This window comes from Carassius carassius, chromosome 20, assembly GCF_963082965.1.
Source record: "Carassius carassius chromosome 20, fCarCar2.1, whole genome shotgun sequence".
NCBI classification, from domain to species: Eukaryota; Metazoa; Chordata; class Actinopteri; order Cypriniformes; family Cyprinidae; genus Carassius; species Carassius carassius.
In genome coordinates this window covers 14,610,589-14,635,623 of record NC_081774.1, presented here as the reverse complement: position 1 = coordinate 14,635,623, position 25,035 = coordinate 14,610,589, and the positions used below count along the sequence as shown (strand labels likewise).

Here is a 25,035-nt window from a genome sequence, read left to right as displayed (position 1 = left end):
CTGAACGCTGATAACATGCTGGAAGGTCTCCCTCCTCTTTAGCCCAGAGGACACGGCGTCCGTGATTTCCAACAAGAATGTCAAATTTGGACTCGTCTGACCATAAAACACTATTCCACTTTGAAATAGTCCATTTTAAATGAGCCTTGGCCCACAGGACACGACGGCGCTTCTGGACCATGTTCACATATGGCTTCCTTTTTGCATGATAGAGCTTTAGTTGGCATCTGCTGATGGCACGGCGGATTGTGTTTACCGACAGTGGTTTCTGAAAGTATTCCTGGGCCCATTTAGTAATGTCATTGACACAATCATGCCGATGAGTGATGCAGTGTCGTCTGAGAGCCCGAAGACCACGGGCATCCAATAAAGGTCTCCGGCCTTGTCCCTTACGCACAGAGATTTCTCCAGTTTCTCTGAATCTTTTGATGATGTTATGCACTGTAGATGATGAGATTTGCAAAGCCTTTGCAATTTGACGTTGAGGAACATTGTTTTTAAAGTTTTCCACAATTTTTTTACGCAGTCTTTCACAGATTGGAGAGCCTCTGCCCATCTTTACTTCTGAGAGACTCTGCTTCTCTAAGACAAAGCTTTTATAGCTAATCATGTTACAGACCTGATATCAATTAACTAGATGTTCTCCCAGCTGAATCTTTTCAAAACTGCTTGCTTTTTTAGCCATTTGTTGCCCCCGTGCCAACTTTTTTGAGACCTGTAGCAGGCATTAAATTTTAAATGAGCTAATTAAGTGGATAAAAGTGTAAACTTTCTCAGTTTAAACATTTGCTATGTTATCTATGTTCTATTGTGAATAAAATATTGGCTCATGTGATTTGAAATTCCTTTAGTTTTCATTTTATTAAAATTTAAAAACGTCCCAACTTTTCTGGAATTCGGGTTGTATTTAAAATAACATTTTAGTATATATTAAAAGTTTTTTCCTGTGATGGCAAAGTAGAATCATCAGAAGGCATTATTCCAGTCTTCAGTGACGAATTATCTTCGTAAATCATTCTAATATGCTGATTTGCTCCTCAAAAACCTTTTGACAACAGTTGTTGTTGCTTAATATTTTTGTGAAAACCATGATTAATTTTTCAGGATTCTGTGATGAATAGACAATTCAAAAAAACAGCATTAATTTAAATAGAAATCTTTTTTAGCATATTATATTATAAAGTCTTTACAGCCACCATTGATCAGTTAATGCATCCCTTGCTGAAAAAAATTATTACCTTTTTAAACAGTAGTGTGTGGGTGTGTGTGTATATATATATATATATATATATATATATATATTTATATATATATATATATATATATATATATATATATACACACACACACACACACACACACACACACACAGTATATATATTATTTAAAAATGCAAAAAAACAAAAACAATTTCTCGTCTTATATTTATTTGTTGTATTTTTAAATATATTTAAAAAAACATATTTTATCCTTTATTTTCATGTTAATTTGCTTCAAAATGTGATGAATTGTTAAACTGCAGAATATGTTTTCTTTATTTTTAAAGTAATTGGCAGAGGTTTATAGAAGATGATGTATTACTATGGCATTTATTTTTTTACATTTCTACATTGGTAATTTGAATGTCCTTGGTGTTCATTTGTTGGTGTTGTCTGGAATAGGGTGGATCTGAGTTGCAAGAGGGTCTTGCTCCTCAGCCCTCTGGGCGTCATCTCACACGATCCTGCAGGGGACAGCTTGCCCCAGAGGAAACCCTCACTGGACCCTCCCGCAGTCCTGGTGAGACCACATATCCCAACTGCATACAGTGCTCCAGACGGTTGAGCAAACAACGCTGCAAACACATCCGGTCTCGGAAGGTGTATGTTTAGATGCATATGCCCTTTTTTTTCTTACCAAACCATCTGTTACCATGCTACTCTACAGTTAGAACCTTGTAATCTAAATACATACACTACTGTTCAAAAATGTGGGCTTGGTAGTCCTTTTTTATATAAATTAATATATTTATTTAGCAAGGACACATTAAAGGTGTCAGAATTACATTTGTAAGATTTCTATTTCAAATAAATGTTGTTCTTTTGAGCAGCAGAACTGTCATCGTTGACAATAATAAAAAAATATATCTACAATGATAATATGACACTGAAGACTTTGCTATCACAGATATAAATTACATTTCAAAATATATTCAAATTAAAAACAACTATTTTAAATTGTAGTATTTCACAATACATTTTTGATCAAATAAATGTATTCTTGCTGAGCATAAGAGACTTTCAATGTGACTTAGATACATGAGTTGATAACGTTTTGATTTACACAGAAATGGCCATTTGCCTTTTTGACCTTTGCTCTATCCCCAGCACCTGCTGTATGCAGTCAGACACCCAAGGTGCAAACAGAAGTAGAGATGTCACATTAGATCAGCGGAAATATGGCAATATGGCACCCGCATGTTCACTTCCCCTCTTTTTTTGTCTTTGTTTCACCCCTCCTTCAAAGAGCCAGTGTTCCCAGGACAGCATATGTTTGATCAACAACACTCTGCTTCAGTCTTGGACACTAATCCGCTCCTAGCTGGACCTACTCCCACGGGCTCCATTCAGCCTCCGGGAAATGAGAGTGACCCCTGGAGGCCCAGTCTAGCTTTGCAGGGGCCCACGGATCTGTCAAAGCCTGGGACTCCCCACCGTGGGCAAAAGCCTCTCCAGAAACATCCATCAGCAGAGTCTGGCTGCTCCTTTACTGCTCCCTCTGGACCACAGGCACAGGTGATTTTCAAGGACGTAGCATAATGGCCGTTCCTGTCCATGAGACCAATTTGCAAATTGTGATTTGATTGGTTAATGTGTGCCTTATGAAAACTGTTAACATCTTATGATGCTCAAGGAATTTTACTTTCATAAATACTCTTCAGATCTCTTACCTTAACTTTAGGTTTAGTGTACTTCCCCAAATTAAGTAACAAGTTCCTGTTTGCCCTGTTTATAAGTTATCGCATATGTTGAACCTGCAGCCAAGTGTTTCTCATTGCTTTTATATATTACACTGTTGCAGGTATGGACAGCATTAGTTTTATTATAAAAACAAAATACCATGTAAATACATTTAATGTCTACTCTAAATACATCAATGCACTTCATAGTAGTAATCTAACATATTATTAATTATAGTAGGCCCATTTGTTCTCATGGACAGATGGACCCACAGGCTACGCTGCCCTCTAGTGTTTAAAGGCAGTTTTGGGCAATTACTCTTCCCACTTTAATTTCAGTAGACTGAGCTGAATTATTTCACCATCAAGATCATTAGATTGTGCTTTTGCTTTTTTTTTTTTTTTTATGGATCTATGCACACACTTCTAATATAATCTGGGTATTGTTTGTCTTTTTTTATTTATATTTGGACATTTATACACAATTGAGTTTTGGAGGTGACCTTGTTTATGTGATATTTTCTTTTCCTAGCACAAATTGCCTTGTTTATTTATCAAAGTGCTCTTTGACTTAGACTCTTCCTCTGCCTGTCAATCAAAGAAAATCACTGGCTGCCAATTCTTTACAGGCCCCCTCCTGATTGCCCACATCACCAAACACAGAGCAAATCACAGTGCCAATCTGCCTACACCACGAGTGGCAGGGAATGTCATTGGTTAAACTGCAACCCATTTAGTTTCGTTTTTATTTAGACGTATTGAGATTTTTTTTTAAAGCTGACTAAACTATCAAGATTGGTAAATTGAGATTTTGAAAATTAGTACTATTTTAGATGTTTCTTGCAATTTACACTACTGTTTACATTTACTGTGTAAATCATACAAAAAGTATTATTTTGATATATTATTATAATTAAAAAATGTTTTTATTTGTAAATAAATTTATTTGTGTGATGGGAAACCTCAATTTTTATCAGCCATTACTCCAGTCTTCAATGTCCATGTTCATTCATTTGTCATTTGTCACACGGCTTGACTAGAATTGATTTGTGACACTGAAGACTGTATTTTTCTTATATGCTGACTTGGTGTTCAAGATACATTTCTTATTATTATCAATGTTGAAAACAGTTTACTTCTTAGTATCGTTGTGGAATCCATGAGATGTTTTTGAGGATATTTTTGATTAATAGAAAGTTCAAGAACTTAATTTACTTGAAATTGAAATCTTTTCTGGATGTCTTTACGATTGATAATTTGAATGTATCTTAATGTCAGATTGGTGGAATTAAAAAAAATTGGTAAAGGTCCTCTTTCCATTTCTTCACTTAGTGTTTCACTACATGTAAAATAATGTAACTTTATATAACTTTCTTTAATCCAGCAAGCCTCGGTGGCCTTTTAGCATGGCTGATCTGTTATTACCAACTGCAGCACGTATCCATTTCTAATAACAGCCTTCATCCCACTCAGAAACCTGCTGTGCTGGTAAGAGCTGTTGCCAGGATGGTGCACTGTGCCAAGCCAATGGCTGTTGCCAGGGGGATGCCCATTGCCGCAAGGCAGCCAGCAAGTGCCAAGTCTAAGATATCTGCCAAAACTCCACCAGCGCCAGGGATGGTGGGAAGAAATGTGGGTCAGAAGGCCAAGGTGCAGGCCCAAACTCCTCCAGCTACTCAAAAACTTCCCACAAAGCCGCTAAACATGACAAACAACAAAGAGGTCAGTGTGATGTCTGTGACAGTCACAACTTTATTAAATTAAAAACCTTTATGTTAGCTGTGTTGTACTATTTAGCATCATTTCACAATTTTTGAGTCGATACGTTTGAAGGCTTTGTAGTGGCTCTCTCTCATTTTCTCTGAACTTTGATGTGAAAGTGTGTGGTAATAGAGCCTTTCACCCCATGCTCAAGGTCAGGCAGTCTGTGTGAAAGCTGTTCATTACACCATTTATTACCTTTAACAATGCAGTCAGGAGGAAATCAATAGGCACTGTCAGGGCTGTTTCAAAGCCTAGCTCTGAAAATCAATCGGTCCAGCTACTATCTGCATTCTCCTCCTACAGTCATGTTCAGACAGCAGACATTTGCCGATATCAGCAAGGATTTTTGTATTAAAAAAAGTTTTAATTATATTTAGCAGAATGTCTGCGCCTTAAGCAATAATAGAACACAAGAACCTATAGTGATTTTCTTTTTAATTAAGTGTTCATTATAAAACAAATTACATACTAATAAATGTCCGAGCTTGCTGTGATAATACCACTGAATTGTTTATTATCAGTTTTGTTATCCTCAGTGTGAAGAGGAGGCATTCTACATGGAGAGGCTGCGGGAGCAGATGCGACTGAGGGAGCAGGTTATCAAACAGAAGGAAAGGATGAGATCTAGACGAACCGCAAACAAGAGGCATCTGTGGCAGGAGCGATTCCAAACTGATAGTTCCACCGGACACTGGAACAACAACCAAAATCAACAGACACAGCCGTGTGTCTTGGGTTCTTGCCCTCGGAAGGTTACTCACCAGCAGCCCTTCCATAATCCCCCTCGGTGTCTCGTCTTGGAGCGCCATCCAGAAATCCAGCCCTTGCCTTCACAACAGCAGTACCAGGTTGTAGTACCCCCACTTCAGCCATCATGGCAGCAAGCTCCACCGACACAAGGGACTCCATCAGGCCGTGCAGAGCTGCAGCGTAACCAGCATCATCAGAGGGGCACAGACAGGCTGGTGTTACAGGGAATGGAGCAAGTCCTAGATCAGATGAACCAACAATACAGTATTGATGAAGTCTGGCGAGGACACAAGAGGAATTGTGAGCAGAGAACTTCTGACGGGCCTGTTCCCAACAAAATCAGAGTGGTCAAACACCTCAGCCCAGTTGTAAGTACTGTTCTTTCCAAGGAACACCAGCTTTAATTTTTATTTGGGAATTAATTAGTCAAAAGCTCTACCAACAAAAAACTAATCACATGTAGTGTGACATGATTTGAGATTTACAGATATTTGCTTTATTATCGGCGGTTACAAAACTGCTTATTTTTAAAGGGTTAGTTCACCCAGATAGCAAAATTATGTAATTAATAACTTACTTTCATGTTGTTCCAAACCTGTAAGACCTCCGTTTATCTTTGGAACACAGTTTAAGATATTTTAGATTTAGTCCGAGAGCTCTCAGTCCCTCCATTGAAGCTGTGTGTACGGTATACTGTCCATGTCCAGAAAGGTAAGAAAAACATCATCAAAGCAGTCCATGTGACATCAGAGGGTCAGTTAGATTATTTTGAAGCATCGAAAATACATTTTGGTCCAAAAGTAGCAAAAACGACGACTTTATTCAGCATTGTCTTCTCTTCCGTGTCTGTTGTGTGAGAAAGTTCAAAACAAAGCAGTCTGGATATCCGGTTCGTGAACGAATCATTCAGTTCACCAAATCGAACTGAATCGTTTTAACGGTTCGCATCTCTAATACGCATTAATCCACAAATGATTTAAGCTGTTAACTTGTTTAATGTGGCTGACACTCCCTCTGAGTTCAAACAAACCAATATCCCGGAGTAATTCATTTACTCAAACAGTACACTGACTGAACTGCTGTGAAGAGAGAACTGAAGATGAACACCGAGCCGAGCCAGATAAGAAGAATCGAGGAGCTGATGATACTGCGCATGTGTGATTCAGTGTAAAGCAAACCGACACACAGAGCGCATGAACCGAACTGATTCTTTTGGTGATTGATTCTGAACTGATTCTGTGCTAGTGTTATGAGACCAGGTAAACCGAAGGCTTGAATCAAGGGCAATCATTGCCAATGACACCATTACGTCGAGCGCAAAAGAACAGGTAAACCGTTTACTTCAACCGGTTTATTGAATAGAACTGTACGAAAGAACTACTGGTTATGAATAAACAGTGATGAATAAAGTCATCGTTTTTGCTATTTTTGGACCAAAATGTATTTTCGATGCTTCAAAAAATTCTAACTGACCCTCTGATGTCACATGGACTACTTTGATGATGTTTTTCTTACGTTTCTGGACATGGACAGTATACCGTACACACAGCTTCAATGGAGGGACTGAGAGCTCTCGGACTAAATCTAAAATATCTTAAACTTTGTTCCAAAGATAAACGGAGGTCTTACGGGTTTGGAACAACATGAGGGTAAGTTATTAATTACATAATTTTGCTATATGGGTGAACTAACCCTTTAAGTGTCCAATAACTGATGTGCAGAACTGATTTTTAAATATTGTTTTGTTGCTGCGCTAGTGACACAATAGTAACTAAATGGTAACACTTTACAATAAGGTTAATTAGTTAATATTACTTAATATTAACATAAACTAAGAATGAACAGTACTTCTAAAGCATTTACTGATCTTAAAGGGATAGTTCACCCAAAAATCAAAATTATGTCATTAATAACTCACCCTTCATGTCGTTCCAAACCCGTGAGACCTCCGTTTATCTTTGGAACACAGTTTAAGATATTTTAGATTTAGTCCGAGAGCTTTCTGTCCCTCCATTGAAGCTGTGTGTACGGTCTAAGGTAAGACAAACATCATCCAAGTAGTCCATGTGACATCAGAGGGTCAGTTAGAATTTTTTGAAGCATCGAAAATACATTTTGGTCCAAAAATAGCAAAATCTACGACTTTATTCAGCATTGTCTTTTCTTCCGTGTCTGTTGTGAGAGAGTTCAAAACAAAGCAGTTTGTGATATCCGGTTCGCTAACGAATCATTCTCCAATACGCATTAATCCACAAATGATTTAAGCTGTTAACTATTTAATGTGGCTGACACTCCCTCTGAGTTCAAACAAACCAATATCCCGGAGTAATTCATTTACTCAAACAGTACACTGACTGAACTGCTGTGAAGAGAGAACTGAAGATGAACACCGAGCCGAGCCACATCACGAACAATAGACTGACTCGTTCACGAGTCAAGAACCGTTTCTGTCAGACGCGTCCGATTCGAGAACCGAGGAGCTGATGATACTGCGCATGTGTGATTCTGCGTGAAGCAGACCGACACACAGAGCGTCTGAACTGAACTGGTTCTTTTGGTGATTGATTCTGAACTGATTCTGTGCTAATGTTATGAGCACGGGTAAACCGAAAGCTTGAATCAAGGGCAATCATCGCCAATGACACCATTACGTCGAGGGCAAAAGAACCGAAATTCGTTCGTGAACCGGATATCACTAAACTGCAGTGTTTTGAACTCTCTCATAACAGACACGGAAGAGAAGACAACGATGAATAAAGTCGTAGTTTTTGCTATTTTTGGATCAAAATGTATTTCCGATGCTTCAAAAAATTGTAACTGACCCTCTGATGTCACATGGACTACTTTGATGATGTTTTTCTTACCTTTCTGGACATGGACAGGTTACCGTACACGCAGCTTCAATGGAGGGACTGACAGCTCTCGGATTAAATCTAAAATATCTTAAACTGTGTTCCAAAGATAAACGGAGGTCTTATGGGTTTGGAACGACATGAGGGTGAGTTATTAATGACATAATTTTGATTTTTGGGTGAACTATCCCTTTAATGTTAATTTCAGCATTTACTCATGCATTATTAAAATTACAAGTTGTGTTTGTTAACATTAGTTGATACACTGTATGCTAACATCACATGAACATACAATGAACGACATATTTTTATTAACTAACATTATCAAAGATGAATAAATAATGTAATGTTCATTATTAGTTCATGTTAGCTAATACAGTACATTAACTAATGTTAACAAATGATAACTTATTGTAGTTTTACCATCTAAACAAGCATTAGACGATAACATAAATGTTTTAGTAATAATTATATAATAATAATAATAATAATTTATTAATATCATTATTAATATTCAAACATTCATAATGCACTTTAATACTATTATTATTGCTACTACTATTGTATTATTATTATCATAAAATTTTTAAAAAGTATTTATAATTCATATCATTTAATATGATTAATATAGTTATTTAATTTATTGCTGTGTGTCAAGGATTTCTATTATGTATGCATGAATGGCTCTTATTTAAAGTTAATTATTACAATTATTAATTTTTGCATACAACACTTTAAAATGCAAAAATTTACATCAGGGAGATTTAATTAAAAACATATTTTCCAAACTGAATGAATAAATAAAATTATATTAATATGCAACATAATATCCTTCTCTTCCATTGGCCAAACAAACAATAGATTGATCACTATTTTTTTGGAAATCCATTTCATGTTACCTCTGGCATATTTTTCTCTCTACAACATATTGCCTATTGGTGCTGTTTCCACATTAAAGATTGTATATTGAGTACATATAGTATTCCAATATGTACATGATTAGATATCAAGGTAATAGATTTCCTTTCTATGATTTCTCCTTTCAAAACAAGCCCATAATTCTCCCCCATATATGAATTTCTTCTTCCCCATGTGACATCACACAACATTCTCCTTTCATCTCAGTCTTTCCTGTGTTGCCGCCCTTTCTCTCCCTTCTTTCCTCTCCATAACCCGTCCTGAGATGAGAGGCACACGAGCTTTGCAGGCCGATGAAGATAACAGGGTGTCAGTCTTAATAGAGGTTGTGGGGGTGGGGGGGGGTCTTTGCGGAGAAATGTCTGCAGACAGCCAAATCGATGAGGTTGCATTTGACAGAGTGGTGTGGGCCTGCTGAAAGACAGATCAGCAAGATGCTACCCAGGGACATTGTTCCGCTGTCAGTCTCTTCCACACTGACAATGTTATCTCTCTCCCTCTCTCAAGTATCAAGTATCTTTCAGGTGTTCAGAATTGGATGTCACCCCCCGAAGACGTGCAATTAATCTTTGGTGTGTGTTTGCAGGCAAGAGTGTGTGTGTGTGGGTGCGTTCTCTTAATACCTGTAAATAGAGAGTTGCTAGTATTGCGGATTTGGATTGAAGAGCTTAGCCACAGATAAGGGAAATTAATTTTTCATCAGGAATAATAGCAGGCGTGCCAACAGGGAACACAAAGCAGGAGTGATGGCGAGCGGGGAATTTGTCAAGTATTGTCACCCTGGGATAATACTGCTTAGTGTGTGATTGGTGTAATGGAGGGCTGTGATTTCTACGGAGGGGGATTAATCACTTTTCACTATGCTGAGAGCAGCGGAATACAGATAGCACTGTTTCACTGCATCAGATCGTGCTGCTTTGATTTGGGATGTCCTTGGGACATGTTTATAGCATAATATGGTCTAAAGAAGCATTTACACTTAATGCATCAAACCAGGTGTATTCAGAGTAGTAAACCAAGTTGGATTTAAACCTCCATACACTGAAACTTCATACTTGGATAACTACTAGATGTCTTGACTTTGCGCAAAAGTAGTTTCAACGGTTAGTTCATCCCACTCAAAGCTTGTAAAGTGAAGATTTTGACTAGATAGTATGCATTTGCAATTGTATGGATTCACACTGGTTTTTTCTTTGGTTCATATGCAGCTGTTTCAGCTCCACACCATTTGGTGGTGCTAAGTAACATACTTAAAACACATAAACACATAAATTACTGTTGGAAAGTTTCAGTAGGATTTTAAATTTACTTGTATTCAGCAAGGAGGCATTTAATTGATCAAAAGTGACAGTAAAGACATTTTATAACGTTGCCAAAAGTTATTGTTTCAAATAAATGCTCAAAGAATCAGTTTCTACAAAAGTTAAAACTGATCAACACTGATAACAATTAAAATGTTTCCTCGGCACCAAATCAGTATTGGTTAATCAGTATGTAATACGGAAGACTGGAGTACTTAACTGCTGAAAATTCAGCTTTGCCAGCACATGAAGGAATTAAAAACTTTTTTTAATTTTTTTTATTTAATCTCATTAAATAATTTCCTTTTTCTCAATTCGAGCTGATCTCAGATGTCTGTTTGTGTGATGTCACACAGACAGGCCCCTCCCACGGTAGTTTGATTGACAGTAGCGTTTCAGCACAGACTGGACTGGTGTCTTAGCTTAGACCTGTCCTGAGTGAGCTGTCATCAGTCCACCATTGTTTCACCGCAGGAGCAGATGTTCACTGTAGACAAAAATGACTCCTAAGTGATTGAGGTGTTCTGTTGTTGGATATAATAATGAACATAGCAGTCGTCATTTACTCCTGACATCTGAGCAGCTAAAGACGCAGTGGATTATGTTTGATTATCTAAATGTGTCTTTGTTTGCGCGAATCATTCGTGATCCAGCTTCACCAACAGAATTTATTAATGTATCTTTGCGAATCACCTTTCCTAATAATGTGCTATTTAGCATGTTTCAGATGATTGTGGCTAAAGTAAACAGTCTCTCCAAGAGGCTCAGAAGAGAGGGGCGGGGTCAGTAGAGCTCATTTGCATTTAAAGGAAAATGCTACAAAACGGCTTGCTCTGAAAAGAGCTGTTTTTGAGGTTAAAAAGGGTGTTGTTTTACACTACCATTGAGAAATTTTAACCAAACTGTTACAGACTTTTCATTAAGACCCTAAAGAATCATATCAACTTGTGAAAAATTGGCATCCGATGACACCTTTTAATAAAAATCATGTCCCTTTTAGAGTTGCACACTTGTTTTCTTAAAAATAATAATAAACTAACACTAGCTTTTCTAATCTTTTTGTATTCTATCTATTAGTTTTCTTTTTGTTTAATACATAAACAAAACAAAAGCAGTACACGTAGCAAGGCTTTTTTTATTATCTGTTTTGTTGATTTTGATTGCTTCCATTGTCAAGTCAAGTCACCTTTATTTATATAGTGCTTTAAACAAAATACATTGCGTCAAAGCAACTGAACAACATTCATTAGGAAAACAGTGTGTCAATAATGCAAAATAATAGTTAAAGGCAGTTCATCATTGAATTCAGTGATGTCATCTCTGTTCAGTTAAATAGTGTCTGTGCATTTATTTGCAGTCAAGTCAACGATATTGCTGTAGATGAAGTGACCCCAACTAAGCAAGCCAGAGGCGACAGCGGCAAGGAACCAAAACTCCATCGGTAACAGAATGGAGAAAAAAACCTTGGGAGAAACCAGGCTCAGTTGGGGGGCCAGTTCTCCTCTGTCCAGACGAAACCAGTAGTTCAATTCCAGGCTGCAGCAAAGTCAGATTGTGCAGAAGAATCATCTGTTTCCTGTGGTCTTGTCCTGGTGGTCCTCTGAGACAAGGTCTTTACAGGGGATCTGTATCTGGGGCTCTAGTTGTCCTGGTCTCCGCTGTCTTTCAGGGCAATAGAGGTCCTTTCTAGGTGCTGATCCACTATCTGGTCTGGATACATACTGGATCCGGGTGACTGCAGTGACCCTCTGATCTGGATACAGACTGGATTTGGTGGCTACGGTGACCTCGGAATAAGAGAGAAACAGACAAATATTAGCGTAGATGCCATTCTTCTAATGATGTAGCAAGTACATAGGGTGTTATGGGAAGTGTTTCCGGTTCCGGTTTACCTAATTAATGCAGCCTAAAAATCCTTTAACGGATTTGGATATTAAAAGCATATTAGTATGTTATGTGTAAGCCAGGTTAAAGAGATGGGTCTTTAATCTAGATTTAAACTGCAAGAGTGTGTCTGCCTCCTGAACAATGTTAGGTAGGTTATTCCAGAGTTTAGGCGCCAAATAGGAAAAGGATCTGCCGCTCCCGCAGTTGATTTTGATATTCTAGGTATTATCAAATTGCCTGAGTTTTGAGAACGTAGCGGTCGTAGAGGATTATAATGTAAAAGGAGCTCATTCAAACACTGAGGTGCTAAACCATTCAGGGCTTTATAAGTAATAAGCAATATTTTAAAATCTATACGATGTTTGATAGGGAGCCAGTGCAGTGTTGACAGGACCGGGCTAATATGGTCATACTTCCTGGTTCTAGTAAGAACTCTTGCTGCTACATTTTGGACTAGCTGTAGTTTGTTTACTAAGCGTGCAGATTAGAACAACCACCCAATAAAGCATTACAATAATCTAACCTTGAGGTCATAAATGCATGGATTAACATTTCTGCATTTGACATTGAGAGCATAGGCCGTAATTTAGATATATTTTTGAGATGGAAAAATGCAGTTTTACAAATGCTAGAAACGTGGCTTTCTAAGGAAAGATTGCGATCCTAGGTTCCTAACTGATGACGAACAATTGACAGAGCAACCATCAAGTCTTAGACAGTGTTCTAGGTTATTACAAGCGGAGTTTTTAGGTCCTATAATTAACACCTCTGTTTTTTCAGAATTTAGCAGTAAGAAATTACTCGTCATCCAGTTTTTTATATCGACTAGGCATTCCATTAGTTTTTCAAATTGGTGTGTTTCACCGGGCCGTGAAGAAATATAGAGCTGAGTACCATCAGCATAACAGTGAAAGCTAACACCATGTTTCCTGATGATATCTCCCAAGGGTAACATATAAACCGTGAAGAGTAGCGGCCCTAGTACTGAGCCTTGAGGTACTCCATACTGCACTTGTGATCGATATGATACATCTTCATTCACTGCTACGAACTGATGGCGGTCATATAAGTACGATTTGAACCATGCTAATGCACTTCCACTGATGCCAACAAAGTGTTCAAGTCTATGCAAAAGAATGTTGTGGTCAATTGTGTCAAACGCAGCACTAAGATCCAATAGAACTAATAGAGAGATACACCCACGATCAGATGATAAGAGCAGATAATTTGTAACTCTAAGAAGAGCAGTCTCAGTACTATGATACGGTCTAAATCCTGACTGGAAATCCTCACATATACCATTTTTCTCTAAGAATGAATATAATTGTGAGGATACCACCTTTTCTAGTATCTTGGACAGAAAAGGGAGATTCGAGATTGGTCTATAATTAACTAGTTCTTTGGGGTCAAGTTGTGGTTTTTTGATGAGAGGCTTAATAACAGCCAGTTTGAAGGTTTTGGGGACATATCCTAATGACAATGAGGAATTAATAATAGTCAGAAGAGGATCTATGACTTCTGGAAGCACCTCTTTTAGGAGCTTAGATGGTATAGGGTCTAACATACATGTTGTTGGTTTAGATGATTTAACAAGTTTATACAATTCTTCCTCTCCTATAGTAGAGAATGAGTGGAACTGTTCCTCAGGGGGTCTATAGTGCACTGTCTGATGTGATACTGTAGCTGACGGCTGAATGGTTGCAATTTTATCTCTAATAGTATAGATTTTAGAAGTAAAGTAGTTCATAAAGTCATTACTGCTGTGGTGTTGGGAAATGTCAACACTTGTTGAGGCTTTATTTTTCGTTAATTTAGCCACTGTATTGAATAAATACCTGGGGTTATGTTTGTTTTCTTCTAAAAGAGAAGAAAAGAAATCGGATCTAGCAGTTTTTAATGCTTTTCTGTAGGATAGGTTACTTTCCCTCCAAGCAATACGAAATACCTCTAGTTTGGTTTTCCTCCAGCTGCGCTCCATTTTTCGGGCTGCTCTCTTTAGGGTGCGAGTATGCTCATTATACCATGGTGTCAAACTGTTTTCCTTAACCTTCCTTAAGCGTAAAGGAGCAACTTTATTTAAAGTGCTAAAAAAGAGAGAGTCCATAGTTTCTGTTACATCATCAAGTTGTTCTGAGGTTTTGGATATGCTAAGGAATTTGGATACATCAGGAAGATAACTTAAAAAGCAGTCTTTTGTGGTAGAAGTGATGGTCCTCCATACTTGTAACAAGAAGTAGAATTTACAATTTTGGCTATATGAAGTTTGCACAGAACTAAATAATGATCTGAGATATCATCACTTGGCTGCATAATTTCAACACTATCAACATCAATTCCATGTGACAGTACTAAATCTAGAGTATGATTTCGACAATGAGTAGGTCCTGAAACGTGTTGTCTAACACCAATAGAGTTCAGAATGTCTATAAATGCTGATCCCAATGCATCTTTTTCTTTATCAACATGGATATTAAAATCACCAACTATTAAAACTTTATCTGCAGCCAGAACTAACTCGGATGTAAAATCACCAAACTCTTTAATAAAGTTTGTATGGTGCCCTGGTGGCCTGTATACAGTAGCCAGTACAAACATAACAGGGGATTTATCATTAACATTTGTTTCTCTGGATAATGTTATATGAAGCACCATTACTTCAAACGAGTTATACTTGAAGCCTGCCCTCTGAGAAATCCTGAAAACGTTGTTATAAATTGATGCTAAACACCTCCACCTTTGCCTTTTAGATGCGGCTCATGTTTATAACAGTAATCTTGGGGGGTGGACACATTGTCCTCATTTGTTAGCTGTTTTGGATAAAAGAATATGCTAAATGTAAATGTAAAGATAGTTCAGCTCTCAATACCTTTCTGTTGCACTCGATCTGTTTTTAAATGTGTATGTTGTAAACAGCTCTTGGCACATTCTGTATCCGCTGCTTTCAGTAGATGTTGTTTGGCAGTAGTAGTAGTTTACTGTGGTCTAGCCAAAACTTAAATGTGTAACTATACTTAAGTCTTGAATTATTTGCGTTTTTATTGTGTTTTTGTTTTGTGTTAAATAACAAATTATCATTGTGTTGACAACTGTAATCCTAGTACATAGAACACAGACTGTCCCATAGACCATGTGGGAAAAATCAATTATGTTCAGGCTTGTTCTCCTGCAGGAAATGCTGTGATGTTGTCTAACATCATAACATAGTCTGTGGGAGTGCCATTGTTGTACATCACTGTAGGCCAGTTGTTTTGACTGTAGACCTGGGGATGCCCACTGCTTTCACAGCAGTGTAGTGGTCAGGTGTGACATTGAGCCCCAGCCAGCCGGGAGAGGTGCAGAACTTGAAGCAGAGCGAGTCACGGGGACTCCTGATTTGTTTATGCTCATTAAGTTCTGAGGTGGGAGGTGGGACACTCTCTGCAGGAGAACAGGAAGGTAGATACAGCATGGGAAGGTCAGGAGGGCACATGGAAGTGGACCGAAAATATACTGAGAGCTCAAATCCATCCTTAGACCTGCATGCCACCACTGGAGATGGAAAAGAACTTAATAAGAGAGAAAAATATTAATATTAAAGGCATAGTTTGCCCAAAAATTTACTCACCCTCATGTCGTTCCAAACCTTTACACAAAAGCAGATATTTTAAACCGGACACTTACTGGTCGCCATTGACTTCAAAAGTATTTTTTCCATACTATAATAATAATGATATATCAAGTTATAACTATTCCTTTCATTTTTAAAAAACATTTCTGTTTTTTGTTGTTATTGCTGCTGTTGTTTTTTTTTGCTGCAGAGTGTGAGTTGTGATGTCACACCACAAATGAGCGAAGAGACTAACGCAGTGACTAAAACGAAGCACAGAATTGTCACCTTCAGAATGCCTGATTCATCGCCACCTTCATTTCTGCAACAGAGTCTCAAGTTAAACTGTCCCAAACAGGGAAGGGGATCCGGCCCAAACCAGCCCCAGGATGAGGTAATTGTGTCTCTGTCCTTATCATGTTGTGAATGTGGGGAAGTGCTCCATTATATTCTTTAAAGCTGCAGTCGGTAACTTTTGACGCTCTAGCGGTTAATAAACAGAACTGCTTGCGTGTTGCGGAAGAACATTGTAGCCGGAGCTACTTCTCTCTGTTTATGTCTATGAAAAATCACAAAGGTATTGGGTTACTCCGCCGCGGTACCCCTGAAGCAATCTAAAATAGTCCGAATATAAACACTTATTATAGGTGTACCCTAGTGATTCAGGACAGGTTAAAAACACGGTTTGGAAAATGGATTCATGGTGTACTCGCTTATTATATACATTTTGTATACTTTGAACACAAAAAAAGTTACGGACCGCAGCTCTGATTGGTTGTTTCTTACCGCTCTCGGTAAAAAAACAACCAATCAGAGCTGAGGTCCCTAACTTTTTTCAATTGTGTAGTGATTTATGAACCCCCGAAGTAACTGTCAAACCAAGCAACTTTCTCGCGATCAACTTGAACATCTCTCTCATCATTCTCATGCAAAACTCCCGATCGCAAGGATTCTTATTGAAACTATGGTACTGTGTTTCGCCCACGGAATTTTGCAGAGCAGTGGTAAATGTTACACCAACTTCTGTCTGGATAGATGCCATATTAAATTTGGTGGCATTGAAATTCTTTTGTTTTTTTTTGATTGTGTGTTCATGGATTATACAGTTAACAAATTTTCAGCTAATGAATCTTTCAAAAAATCTCTTGAGTTTTGAAAATGTGTTCTAGGACCAGAGTATACAGAGTATTTCATTATAAATCTATCCCTCCCGACTATGTTTTTATCAGCTCAGAATTCTAGTTTGATTAAGGTCTATAAGATCCATCGACCAGACTGTATGTCCGTTCCTTATAGTCTTGTTTCCATTACTGTAAAATGAAATATGGCGTCTACCCTCACAAAGGTCTGTCCTTTTGTTAGTAGAATCAAAAAACCTTGCAGCATCTCATCCGTATTGAAACATCAGCAGACGCCAGAAGGGCAAACTAAATTGGTCGTCTCGGTGTGCGCCTGGCGCTCGCTGCAGGTTCTTGTTCAGGGGCGAGGTAGAGTCGGAGAGGGCCAGATGGGCAGTGCCCACTTGGTGCCAGGCAAACAGACGAGCAGTAGAGCGGGAAGAGGCGGGAGAGAATGGGCAAGGCTGCAGACCTGGTGTCAGTTGAAGGGCTTTCTTCATCAACCGCTGGGGTCCATCTGAAAAACCTGCTGATGTCAGTAAGACCCATTCAGGTAGGTCAAATCCCCGCTCCCCTCCCAACTCCACCACTCACTGTCAGGCCCGTCTACTCACCCTGGAAAGCTGATACGATCAGTGCAATTTACTGTGAAACAGCTTAACCCCTTTGTGAAAGTTAGTGTGGTAAATGACACGCTGTCCTGGTGCAGACGTTTGAAATAAGACAAGCAGACAGTACCACAAGATTGGCACTGCATTCTTTTGCCTTTGCTTTTTGTCTCCTTGGAAACATCTTCGATTTTTCATTGTTTGAAGTATCTTCTAAAATGGTTCCGTTTATGGCATCAAAAGTACAGTATGGCCGCTGGTTATAAAGGCTCTTCCATCTCTATATCTTAGTTTGTCACTTAGTAAAACTAAGTAGTAAGATGAAAAGAATGATCCTTTAAAAATCATTCTAATTTACTTACTTGCTGCTCAAGAAAATGTTCTTTCTAGTTAGTCTAAAAACCGTTGTGCTGCTTAATATTTTTGAGGAAACTGTTATACATTTTATATTTATTTGTTGTATTGATTCAGAAAACAAAAATCTTACTGACCTCCAACTTTTGATCAGTAGTATACATTATACAATATTAATATAATATTAAAATCAAAAACCAAAACAAATATAAAAAATATTACTTATATTAAATAAATAAAAATTACTGTTGATTAATAAATAAATCCATTATAATCATTACATTTATTATACAAGAAAGCTAAATGAAGTTAAAGCAAAACACAAAAACAGTAAAAAAGGCATGTGATGAAAGAAAGGTGCTTTGAGGAAGAGGTGAGAAATGTGGCCACAAGTGAGACGTTATTAATAACGTTAAATAGTGAGACACAAACACTATCTGAAAGAAACAATCAGTGTTGGGGAGTAACTAGTTACATGTAACGGCGTTACGTAATTTAATTACAAAATTATAGTAACTGTAATTAGTTACAGTTACTAAGAAAAAATGAGAAATTTAATTACAGTTACTTATGAATTTTTTTACGATTACAAAGAGGATTACATTCGAATATTTACACACATCCACATACAGATTTAACTGATTTCTTTCCCAAATTGCACTGACTATTCTGAGACATACCGCCCTAATAATTTCCGGGATGCGGAAATACAGTCTGGTTCGTAGAATCCAGTCATAAAAACGAAATGCCTAACGCGGATGGAATATGCCACATTTTGGATGACTAAATCAAAAGTAGGTCAGTAGCTACACTTGAATCAAAACATGACATGGACTAGTGTCTGTGAATATAAAGCCCCAGAAATGCAATATATGACTTGCACATTCTGCGTGTCTGTGGAAATCAGGCGCGGACTGGACACCGGGAGAACCGGGACAATTCCCGGTGGCCTGGCAGCCGATTTTGCCCCACTATTTAATATCATTATTGTATAATTGCCTGCCGAATGTACTAAAGCGATCATTTGCGAATCCGCCATTTGATAATTAAATCTCTAATAAGTCATGAAGTGTTAGTCATGACTCGCGCGCTCTCCGCGCCTCCGCCAAACGGTTTGGATCAGACTCAGAATAATCAATGCGAGAGAGAGAGAGAGAGAGAAAGAGAGAGAGAGAGAGGGAGAGAGAGAAAGAGACTATGGACGCGCGCTGGAGCAGAGAAGCAGAACTCCTGTTCAGGGTTTTAGGTCAGTTTCATCTGTAAAGATGCTTTTTTGTCTTTGTTTTTTTTAATTTAATCAAGCAGCAGCACGTTGCTCATCAGTCATCACTCAAAAAACTATATAAAGGACATCATTATTATCAGTTGTAATGTTACAGTAGGAATTTATCTGAAAAAAATCCGATTTTTTTTATAGGTTTAGGGGGAGCTACGACAGACAACAACACAACCCTTACGAAAATTAACATTTTAATATTTAACTATAAATCCAGAGAAAATTGTTACTATTGTTTAACTGTGATCACCAAAAATGTAAAATTATTTTACAAATGTATTTATTTAAAAATAAATACAAATCCATTTGCAAAAAAAAACAAACAAAACAAGGTTATTTTACTTTTATATAGGCTAATAAAAGCATGGTAATTTTTTGTAAGGGAAAAACATGACTCGTGTACAGTATTAGGATTTTTCTATAAAGATATTGTAGTATTGTAGAGTATTGTATTGTAAAGTATAGTTTTGTTCAATCTTGAGTATTAAAGTCACGAGAGAGATGGATAACAGGGCAAAATAAAGAGACTGAAGAGAAAAATGGAAGTGAAGGTACAGTTCAGGAGAGAACTTATAATTATTTTGCATGTCCCCAAATTAAAGATTTAAACCTTTTTTATGTCAGGTCCATACAAAAAATAGTATTGTCCATGAATTTGTTTGTATGAGTTTGAATTTTCCAGTCTGAATTTTTTTCCCAGTCCGCCCCTCCTGTAAATTAATGGCAAAGACATGGTTTCATTTACTACACATATATAGGCCTACTGAAGCTCGCACTGTTTTCAACCTCTGCTGCCTCAGTATAGGAGTACACGAGCACATAAACATAATTTCTAGAACTGCTTTGTGTCACTTCATGTGCATTTTACTTATTTTGAGAAAACTATCATCATATACAAAGAGACAGCAGTTTCACAAAAACACCAATGTTTCAGGAGTTTATTACACAGAATACGTCACATGCTTATTAGATAAATGTATTTAAGTTGATGTATATGCTTTTATTTATTATTCTTTAAATTTCACAAATTTAGAAAAGTTATCAAAAAGTACTCAAAAGTAATTAGTTACATTACTTTAATAAAGTAATTGAAAAAGTTACACTACTATTACATTTTAAACAGGGTAACTTATAATCTGTAACCTATTACATTTCCAAAGTAACCTTCCCAACACTGGAAACAATAATACATTTTTAGAAAGGAAGTGAATCATGTTTGACCTAACAGTATGTGTCATCTTCTCTTCTAGTTTTTATTACTGATGTCTACTTTATCTGTTTTGAGAGCATGCCACAGAGTGCATTTTTGGCATTGATATGTAATTACTTGTAATGCACAAGTCTCTCGGATGGCTGAGCAGGAAGTAGGAAGCTCTGAGGATGAAGTATTCCCCCATAGTTCCCCATCCTGACTGCAGCCAATCACCTGCTGTTGCCTGGTCTGTTGATGTGCCTGTCTGCACAGTATGACTCTATCCCTGGTGTGTGTGGATCTAAAGGCTTGACGGGGTTGAGAGGCGTTTGGCTGTCATGTTGTGCATTACTGCACAGAGAGTGAGAGGTGATTGTTCACTCGCTGACACAGAGGCATCATAGCATTGCCACGAGCAACGCTTGCACGGCAGTCAGCTGAAGCACAGCTTTTTTATGTGTTTAGCTCAGTGTGTGTGAGTGGGTGTGTTTTCTTTCTTCCAGATTAAACAATTTAGCCCCTTTTCCTGTGGCTGTCACAATTGCATTATATTTGGTTAGATGATATACGAAACGGTTAATGTAATAACAGTGTAATAACAAAATGATAATGAAATTAGTTTTGAAGAAAAGTAGAAATTAGATTAACACTTATAATCATCATTGTTATTATTATAGTGTTATTATTGCATAAATTAATCCTATTATTACTAGGATTTGTGTTCTTAACACTTTTTTCACTTGTCTCATCATTTCGTGAGTGGAATAGGCTTGGTGAGATATGAGGGCATATCTTTGAAATCTGAATATGCACTTCCCAAGGCTGCATAAGGTTATAATTTGATAAAGGTCCACTAGAGGGCAGCCTCTGTCGATTTAGGGCTCTAGGTAAGCTGGATACAGAAAGGTCAAGAGGACAGTTTGCTGTGCTGTAAATTTTATGGATGAGGATATTTGATGGATTAATTTAAAACAATTAAGCCATTATTTTATGTCAGTTTTGATCCTGGTCAAAAACAGCATTTGTTTTCCTTTTGAATTATTATTGTAAAACCTTTTTGAGATTAAATTACTCCTTATTCAATTTGAAAGATATTTTTATCAACATGTATTAAAGAAAGTGATGGACATTTGAAAAACTTTCTCTCCAATCAAAAGGTAACATCAAATATGATTTAAATATACAGTATGTGGTATAATTCATACACAAATTTGAATGAAAAATTATTATTATTATTTTATTTTATTTTTTTTTAAAGCCTTTTTTTTACCAAAGGTACTGCAAAAGATACACTACTGTTCAGACGTTTGGGGTCACTAAGATGTTTTTTAAAGTCTGTTTGATCACAAATTCTGTACAAACAGTAATATTGTGAAATATTAAGGTTTAAAATAACTTTTGTATTTTAATACATTTTATTGTATATTAATAATACATTAATTTGTTCCTGGGAAGGGACGATCAACTCATTTTAATATGCTGATTTGGTGCTCAAGTAATATTTCTTCATATTATCAATGTTGAAGACACTGAAATCATGTTTTTTTTCAGGATTTTTTGATTAATAGAAATTAATATTTAGCATTAATAGCATTAGCATTGATTTAAAATGGAAATGTGTTGTAGCATTATGAATGTCTTTACTGTCACTTTTAATTCATTTTATGCATCCTTGCTGAAAATTTCATTAAAAAAAAAAAAAAAAAAAAACTTAATGACCCTAAACTTTTGAACGGTAGACTATCTTTGCATTCATTCTCCTTTGTTTTGGGTTTTGGAGTAGTCTATGTTTTAAGCATTCACCTGATTGAATTCAGTTATTCATTTAGCAACATCCATGGTGAAAGGATGGGATCTACGCAAAAGTCATTTCCAAGTCTTTGCTAAACGTTAGGATCTATACCACCCACAGTGTCCTGCAGTGACCAAACAGCTACCTGGAATGTTAAAGTGAGCAGTTATTACATGCAACATTGCTTCTCAGTGGCCTCTAATGAGCTGGTGGTTCAATGATGTCACAAGCCTTACAAAAACACACTGACCCTGACAGGCAGCAGGCCCACTGTCACCCTATAAAAATGAACCGAGAACGCTACTGGAACGTGATAATGGGCACCAGCCCCACATCATTACTTTTTTAATGAGTGTCCCTCAGGGGTCATACCTTTGATCTGACCTTTATAACCTTCTTTTGACACAGGTGGCTGTCAGGGGAAACCAACCCAGCGCTTTCATGTGAGTAGACGCCATAGTTTCCCAGCATGTTCCTGTTCCATTCATATTTGTTTGTTATTGGGTACTATATACCATGATGCTTAAGCCCTCTTTTTTTTCTTTTTGTCTCGGCTGTTATAGACCCTTCAGTTCCGGCCTGAAAACAGAGTCTGTTACTGCTCAAACCCATGTCAACTTCATTGTAAGACTAAACCACTGAATTTCTTGGAGATCAAGCCTTATCCAACAAAATGCTAAGTAGAAAATGTTCAGTGTTCTCATAGGTTTGGCAACGTTTTTTTTATGATGCAATATTTGCCTTTTTTGTATTGTTGAAGACAGTGGTTTGGCATTTTGCTCCTTAGTTTCCATTAAATACCTACACTGCTTGCATGTTCCTGCGTGGCTGTTCATGTTATTTAGCAAGAAACCCTTGAAATTGTTTGTTTTTTGATATATTGATACTTTTATACAGTTAATCTCACTATGATTCCCCATAAATGTTTTTCAATTTTAGTTAGGTTTTGTCTCTATAAAAACAAAGATGGTGTTATGATGATGAATTATAGCCTGTTGATAACTGCCAGTAATGTTTTAATAAGCATTAAAGGTATAGTTCACCCAAAAATTAAATTATTATTAAATTAAATTATTCTGCCGGTGTTCACTCAGCTTCAAACTGTTCCAAACCTGCATGAATTTCTTTGTTCTGCTGAACAAAACATTTTTTTTTTGAAGAATGTGGGTAACTGAACATTTGTTGGTCCTTATTGACTTCCATAGTAGGATGAAAAACTATGGAAGTAAATGGGGGATCATCAACTGTTCAGTTACCCATATTCTTTTTCTTTTCATTTTTTGATTTTATTTGGTTCATCTTCAGTAACTATAAGGCAAATATGTAAATATAGTAATATAAATAATATAGATATAGTTACCCATATTCTTAAAAAAAAAAATTATGAAAGAAATTCATACAGGCTAAGAAAACTTGAGTGAGTAAATTATGACAGAATTTTCATCTTTCTGACGAAAGTCTGCCTAGGCAACGTTTTACTCATGCAGATGCCCAGCACCATCTAGTGGCCAATTAGTTTGATCTTTTTCAGTTAATTAATAAATTGGACGTATATATATAATTTTTTTTTTTTTTTCTAAATTGCAAAAAGCTTTAAATGTTAGAGGGATAGTTCACCCAAAAATTAAAATTGTCATAATTTACTCACCTTCATGTCATTCCAAATCTGTATGAGTTGCAATCAAACAGGTTGCCTTTGACTTCCATAGAAGGGGAAAAAAAAATATGGACGTCAAGGGCAACCTGTTTTATTACCAGCAATCTTCAAAAGATCTTCTTTTATGTTCAACATAAGAAAGCAACTCATACAGGTTTGGAACGGCATGAGGGTGAATAAATGATGACAGAATTTTTGGATGTACTATCACTTTAAATTAAAATTGAAATTTAAGCAGGTGGTTATTAGGCTGATAATATTTAGTTTGGATTTTTAAGTCATGTTTCATTAACTTTGTGTTTTAATTTAAAATCTTTTTTTTTTTTATTGTGTTTTGAAAAAGCTGTGAATTCTTGTTTAATCGCAGTTCTTAAGTAATTCAACAATTGTAAATTTTTTATAACCAATTTAGACAGTTATGTTTTCAAACACTGATGGAGAAGAAAAAAACCCTTCCATCTCAAATCACACAGACCACTGAAAGAATATGTGGTTCACTGCTTCTTAGATACAACAAGACCACCTCGCCTATTGTGCTTGGTCTTTTGCTTGCAACAGACGTTTCGTTCTGAAATATTTTCCAAGATGCTAACGTCTTCTGTTAGGGAATGTCAACATTTGCAGAGAGTGGCCCTGCTCTAATCCGGCAGACTGGGGGATAGAGAGAGGATTAGGGGCTAGTTTGTTTTCCTGGTCCCCTGGAATGTTCCTTTAGCAGTGCTTTTGTACCTGGGCCGGGCCCAAGGTCATCCTTCTGTCTCCACGCAGCTCCTTTTGTGTCTTCCAGCAAGTCTCAACCACACAGAGTCAACACCGCTCCCTCCTCAAAAGCAGAATGTGAGTGGAATTTCAATCCTTGTCGCAACACTCTCTAAATGTTACTTACTTTTCTCATTAAGCAATTTGAGTCCCCCTCCCCACCACCGCCAATATCGTGTTTGAGTAAAATGTTGAGGGAAGAAGATCAGCATACCAGTGTATCTCCCGGCTTGTCTGCATCATTCATCACAGGTTTTGTGCCTGGTGTCTGATTGATGTCTGA

At 37.1% G+C, this 25,035-nt stretch overlaps 1 protein-coding gene across 6 annotated transcripts in view; it reads left to right on the top strand.

Moving 5' to 3' along the window:
* Positions 1-25,035, top strand: part of rbm33b (RNA binding motif protein 33b) — a 55,652-nt gene that overhangs the window by 12,836 nt on the left and 17,781 nt on the right. For 2 of the 6 annotated variants that reach the window (XM_059501789.1, XM_059501790.1), the window contains exons 6-13: positions 1,662-1,779; positions 2,506-2,774; positions 4,412-4,660; positions 5,224-5,820; positions 16,208-16,390; positions 22,745-22,779; positions 22,900-22,960; positions 23,032-23,151. In XM_059501789.1, coding sequence (XP_059357772.1) covers positions 1,662-1,779; positions 2,506-2,774; positions 4,412-4,660; positions 5,224-5,820; positions 16,208-16,390; positions 22,745-22,779; positions 22,900-22,960; positions 23,032-23,094 — 1,575 coding nt within the window. In that variant the 3' untranslated portion in view covers positions 23,095-23,151. Of the gene's footprint in view, positions 1-1,661; positions 1,780-2,505; positions 2,775-4,411; positions 4,661-5,223; positions 5,821-16,207; positions 16,391-22,744; positions 22,780-22,899; positions 23,152-25,035 lie in introns of those variants that run through there. The other 4 variants (XM_059501791.1, XM_059501792.1, XM_059501793.1 and 1 more) reach the window with 4 other exon arrangements.